Below are 5,491 nucleotides of genomic sequence, written 5' to 3'. Positions count from 1 at the left end.
GGGCGCCGAGTCGGCCGCTCGCCGGGGTCAGGCCGGGCTGCAGGGGGTCGCCTGGGGGCCGCCCGCAGCTCGTCGCAGCGCGAGGAGCACAAGAAGACTGCGGGCAAGGTGGGCCGACCGCGCCGGGGTGAGCCGCCCTGGGAGGTGGCGGTCGAGGTCTCAGGCACAGACACTTCTGAACGGCGGCGACGGGGCAGGCCTGCTGACTCCTTGACGAAGGTCAGCTGCCGCCGGAAACCGGAGCGGTCAGAGGACTCGCTGCCACTGGAGCGGGTGGAGGCCACCCGTACCAGGCCCAGGCGGCCTCCTCGGGCACCCAGGCTTCCCTCGGTCCCTGCCCGGCCCCTGGGGCCCGGCTCCGGGGCTGCCCTGGCTAGAGGTGTCGGAGCCCGCCTGACTGGCCTCTGCATGAAGGGGATCCGAACAGGTGACTTCTGGGTCTTGTGCTGCCTGGACAGCAGGGCCCGTGCGGGCGTCTGGGGCACCAAAGACGCCCCGGGACCAGGAAGCGGCCCTGCAGCCTGGGCGCCCGGGGGTGGCCTCCTGGGCGGGGGTTGGGAGGCAGGGGAGGCTGGGGAGGAGCCGGATGAGGGGGCCTTGGCCAGGCGGGCAGGCGGCGTCGCGCTCCGCTGTGGGGGGCTCGGCGCCGCCAGCTCCGAGATCTTGCCTGGCCGGTGCAGGCTGCGAGACCGTGGCTGCCCTGGGCTGGGGGCTTTGGCTGGGGCTGCTGGCTGCGCGGGACTTGGGGCTCCCATCTTTTTTGGCGCCACACGGGTGCTGGGGTTGCCTCTGGACTGTGCCCGGGGGGCTGGGCTGGGCACATAGATCACAGTCCGTCCCCGGAGCACGGCCCCCACCCTGCACGCCGTCTTCTGAGCACCACGAAGCCTGTCCGGGCCACTGGTGCCGTGCTGGGCCAGGGTTGAGTCCCGTTTCTCCAGCCTCGGCCTCTCGGCACTGCGCGCCTGGACCCTGGCCTGCAGCCGCTGCCCCTTCCTGTGCATCGGCGGCTGCAGGGTGGAGCCGGACAGCCCCGACTCGGACAGGACGGAGTCAGGGCCAGAGGAGGTCTCGTGCGCCGCAGCTGCTGCCTGGTGCAGCCACGTGACAATGGAGTTGGCGCCCTCTTGGATGGCGCGCCACTCGACGCTGTCCAGGTCGGAGGCCTGGTCTGAGCCTGCCGCCTCGTCACTGCACTCCGGGNCGCCGGAGCAGCCCCGGCCCCGCCCGCGGGCTGGGGGCGCCGTTGCACCCGCTCCCCGGGCCCAGGACCTTGGCGACAGCTGGCTCGGGAGCACGGGGTCGGCTGGCCAGGCGCTCAGGGGGCTCAGGCTCGCTGAGGGAGCTGGCGGAGGAGCTCAGGGAATAGCAAGGTGGAGTCTCATCGGCGATGAGGCTGGGCTGGGCGCAGGCAGGGGGCGGGGCCTTGGGCGGGGCCTTGGGCGGGGCCTTGGGCGGGGCCTTGGGCGGGGCCTTGGGCGGGGCCTGCACATCCTTCCTGCCAGGTGGGTGCTCTCTCTTCACTGCACGCGGGATGGCAGACGCCCGCCTCGGGGGCGCCACGGCCTCCGCTGGCTCTTCATCTGAGTCGTTGTCGTAGAAGCAGTACACGGCCTCCTCGGTGGGCGTCGTGAGACACAGCGACTGCAGTGCCCCATCCCCGCGTGCCTGGCCAGGCCGGGAACCGTCCTTGTCCGTGCAGGTGCTCGAGGGCCGGTGGAGGGGCAGCTCCAGCCCTGCCCGGCAAGTGCCCGCCCCCCGGGCCTGCTCTGTGCTCCGGCCCACGCCCCACGCCCTGTGCTGATGCCCGGTGGCCTGCCTGGCAGGGGCCTCCCGACCTGCAGTCTTCTGGCTGTCTGCATGCCCGGCAGGCGGGTCCCTGGGGGGTCCCTGCAGCGTCTCGTCGCTGAGCGAGGTGGCACTGGAGAAGGTGACCGGTGTGCCCTCGGCTGAGTCGGTGCATGAGTCGTCCCCCCTGGTGGGAGTGGGCACCAGCATGTACACGGGCACAGGCAGTGCGCGGCGGCCTGGCACCAGGGCCGAGGCCACCTTGCGGAGCCGGGCGGGCACGGCGGCCCCCAGGCACTCGCGCAGCAGCTGCAGCTCCTGGTCGGCGGCTGCCGNAGTTCCACGTCTTTCTGCACATAGTGCTCGTGCAGAGCCAGCGCGCTGAGGCTCGAGGCGCACGAGAAGTTCTCATCTGGCTTCTCCACCGTGAAGCGGACGCTGCCCGCATCCAGCTCCGACGGCAGCCGGCAGCGCTCCCGGCGGTCGGCGATGTCCAGGAACCGCTTCACGTAGCTCTCCCACTGCAGACTGAACTGGGTGCTCTCGCGCTCGCCCGGGGGCGCAGGGGCCAGCGGGGGCGTCTTGCTGCGGCTGGGCGGCATGGTCTGCCCGGGGCTGTCGGGCAGCTCGCTGGGGCTGACCGTGCCGCTGCCCAGCCCGCTGCACGGGTCACTGGGGACGGAGCTGGCGATGGACGGGCTCTCGAAACTGCTCAAGGAGCTCACAGAGCTGCAGCGACTCAGCACCAGGGGCGTCTCCTGCACGCAGTTCTCCGAGGAGCTGGACGGTGTGGTGTCCTCGGCCCCCAGGCTGCGGCCCCGCTGCGGCGCCGGGATGGCCACGGGCAGGGAGGCGGCCCCGGGCCCGAGCCAGGCTCCGTCCAGCTCTGCCTTGCCGGGCCCTGCCTCCTCCAGCCCCTCCAGGGACGAGTCGCTGTCCAGGTCCCCGGCCTCGCTGGGGCCCGGGCGGCCGGCCGAGGACAGCGAGGACAGCGAGCTGCAGCGCGACAGGGGGCGCGGCGCCGTCTCCGCCGCCAGCTTCTCGGGCACCCTGCTCGGGCCCTCTGTGGGCAGCCAGGCCTGCTTCCCGGCGNGCGCAGGAGCCGGGGGACACGGCGGTGGCCGTCGCCTGGTACTTGGCGGGCCGGTGGGCCAGCAGGTTGCGCAGGGCCGCGGCGCTGCCCATGGCGATCATCTTGTGCTTGGAGTGCACCAGGTTGCGCAGCATGCCCACGGCCCCCAGGTCCCAGAGCAGCTCCTGGTCGCGGGCGCTGCGGGCCGACAGGTTCCAGAGCGTGCCGCACGCGTTGCTCACGATGGTCAGGCTGTGGGAGGTCAGGTGCTGCAGCAGTGTCTGCAGACAGTTGTGGTCCCGCAGCACCTGCCTGCAGCACGAGAGGGGTCAGGTGGGCGCCCCCCCGGCCCTTCCCCCGGCAGCAGGACTGGGCAGAGCATCCGGGCTCCCGGGCACCTCTGCGTTTCAGAACGCCGCAGAAACTGTGGCGTGACATCATAGATCAAAATGATAATACTTTCTTCTAGGGGCGCCTGGGGGGCTCAGTCAGTTAAGCGTCTGGCTGTTGATTGTGGCTCAGGTCACGATCTCACGGACCATGAGTTCGAACGCCGCATCAGGCTCTATGCTGACAGTGCGGAGCCTGCTTGGGATTCTCTCTCCCCCTCTCTGCCCCTGCCCCGCTCACATGCACTTCCTCCAAATAAATAGACATTTAAAAAAATACTTTTTTTTTTTTTTTAAAGTAAAACGGACTTGGAGCACCTGAGTGGCTCAGTCGGTTAAGCGTCTGACTTCGGCTCAAGTCATGATCTCATGGTTCGTGGGTTCAAGCCCCGCGTCGGGCTCTTTGCTGACAGCTCGGAGCCTGGAGCTGCTTCAGATTCTGTGTCTACCTCTCTCTTTGGCCCTCCCCTGCTCACGCTGTCTGTCTCTCTCTCTCTCAGACATAAATAGAACATTAAAAAAAAAAATGGTAAAACGGACTTTATCTCATTTTAATTACATCTCATATTTGGGATATACTTATGCTAAAGATAAGTTGTATCTGTTTTTAAAAATATTAGAGTGCCCGCCTGGCTCAGGGTGGTGAGTTTGAGCCCCATAGTGGGTGTAGAGATTACTTAATTATTAGTATTATTTAGTAAATAAGTGTTTTATTGATTTTTTAAAATGTTTTATTTATTTCTGAGGGAGAGAGAGAGAGAGAGAGAGAGACAGACAGACAGCATGAGCAGGGGAGGGTCAGAGAGAGAGAGGGAGATACAGAATCTGAAACAGGCTCCAGGCTCTGAGCTGTCAGCACAAAGCCCGACACGGGGCTTGAACCCACGAACCGTGAAATCATGACCTGAGCCGAAGTCGGACGCTTAACCGACTGAGCCACCCAGGCGCCCCAGTGTTTTATTGATTTAATAAAATCTTTAGCACAAGCCGAGCCCATGCGATATTTGGGATATACTCATATAAAAAATAAATGTTATGTGTTTTCTTACATTAAAAATTACTGATTATCATCTAATAAATAATACTTTATTTTAATAAAGAGTAAGTATTTATTGGGGCGCCCGTGTGGCTCAGTCGGTTAAGCGTCCGACTCTTGGTTTCGGCTCGGGTCATGATCTCGTGGTTTGTGGGTTTGAGTCCCACACCAGGGACTCAGTGCACAGCTTGCTTGGAATTCTGTCTCTCTCTCTCAAAAGTAATAAACATTAAAAACAGAATAAGTATTTATTCATACTACTTAGTAAAAACTTTAATAAAGAACAAGTATTTGTTAATATTATTTAAAAAGTAATACATTTTATTTTACTTTTAAATGTTTGTTTATTTTGAGAGAGCATATTTTCCTGTGTGCACAGGGGAGGGGCAGAGAGTGAAGAGATTGAATCCCAGGCAGGCTCTGTGCTCGGCACAGAGCCCGACTGGGGGCTCGATTTCCCAAACTGTGAGATTGTGGCCTGAGCACAGATTAAGAGTCAGGCACTTAACTGACTGAGCCACTCAGATGTCCCCATATTTTTATTTTAATAAGTTAACTTAAAATTGNGTCCTCCCGCGTGGCGATGAGGCTGGACACGTTGCGTAGGATGCCGCCCCCGCTCTCAATGATGGCCAGGGAGTTGCTCTGGCACTTGTAGGTCAGCGTGCTCACCAGGAAGCCCAGGGCGCCGTCCACCTGGCAGATGGCCGCCTTGTTCTCCGTGCTGTGCGCCGACAGGTTCCACAGGGCGCTCAGCACGCTCTTCAGGGTGGACTCCTGGGCACCGAGCAGGGGAGGAGGGTCAGCGGTGGGGAGCCCGCGCAGCCCCGCACGCCCGGCCCTCCCCAGGCTGTGGGCAGAGAGCTGGGAGGAAAGGCACCCAGATATGTTCTCGAATATGAGCGAAGGGCACGTTGACCATCACGAGATTCCAGACACGCGGCCTGGCGTCCTCAGGGGCAGGCCACCTGCCGAGCAGCCCAGCGCTGGGCGGGGTCCACCCCGCATAGGTCCCTGCCCCGGGGCTCCCACCGCGCCCACCCCGGCTCCACCTGGTGCCCACCTTGGAGGCTCGAAGGACACACTGCATCAGGGCCGTCATGCTGCCCACCTCCCTCAACACCTTCTTGCTGTTAATGTCCGCTCGCCAGGACAGGTTGCGCAGGATGCTGGACACCACCTGCGCCGGGGCACAGAGCGAGTGTG

At 63.5% G+C, this 5,491-nt stretch overlaps 1 protein-coding gene across 1 annotated transcript in view; it reads right to left on the bottom strand.

Annotated features, from left to right (window-relative positions):
- Nucleotides 1-5,491, bottom strand: part of APC2 (APC regulator of Wnt signaling pathway 2) — a 17,660-nt gene that overhangs the window by 3,504 nt on the left and 8,665 nt on the right. The window contains 7 exon segments of the mRNA XM_077760603.1: nt 1-1,203; nt 1,205-1,449; nt 1,486-2,120; nt 2,123-2,876; nt 2,878-3,176; nt 4,852-5,062; nt 5,349-5,465. Of these exon segments, the coding sequence (XP_077616729.1) occupies nt 1-1,203; nt 1,205-1,449; nt 1,486-2,120; nt 2,123-2,876; nt 2,878-3,176; nt 4,852-5,062; nt 5,349-5,465 (3,464 nt within the window).

Source organism: Crocuta crocuta, unplaced genomic scaffold (genome assembly GCF_008692635.1).
Source record: "Crocuta crocuta isolate KB4526 unplaced genomic scaffold, BGI_CrCroc_1.0 scaffold443, whole genome shotgun sequence".
Lineage (NCBI taxonomy): Eukaryota > Metazoa > Chordata > Mammalia > Carnivora > Hyaenidae > Crocuta > Crocuta crocuta.
This window is presented reverse-complemented; position numbering and strand designations above follow the sequence as displayed.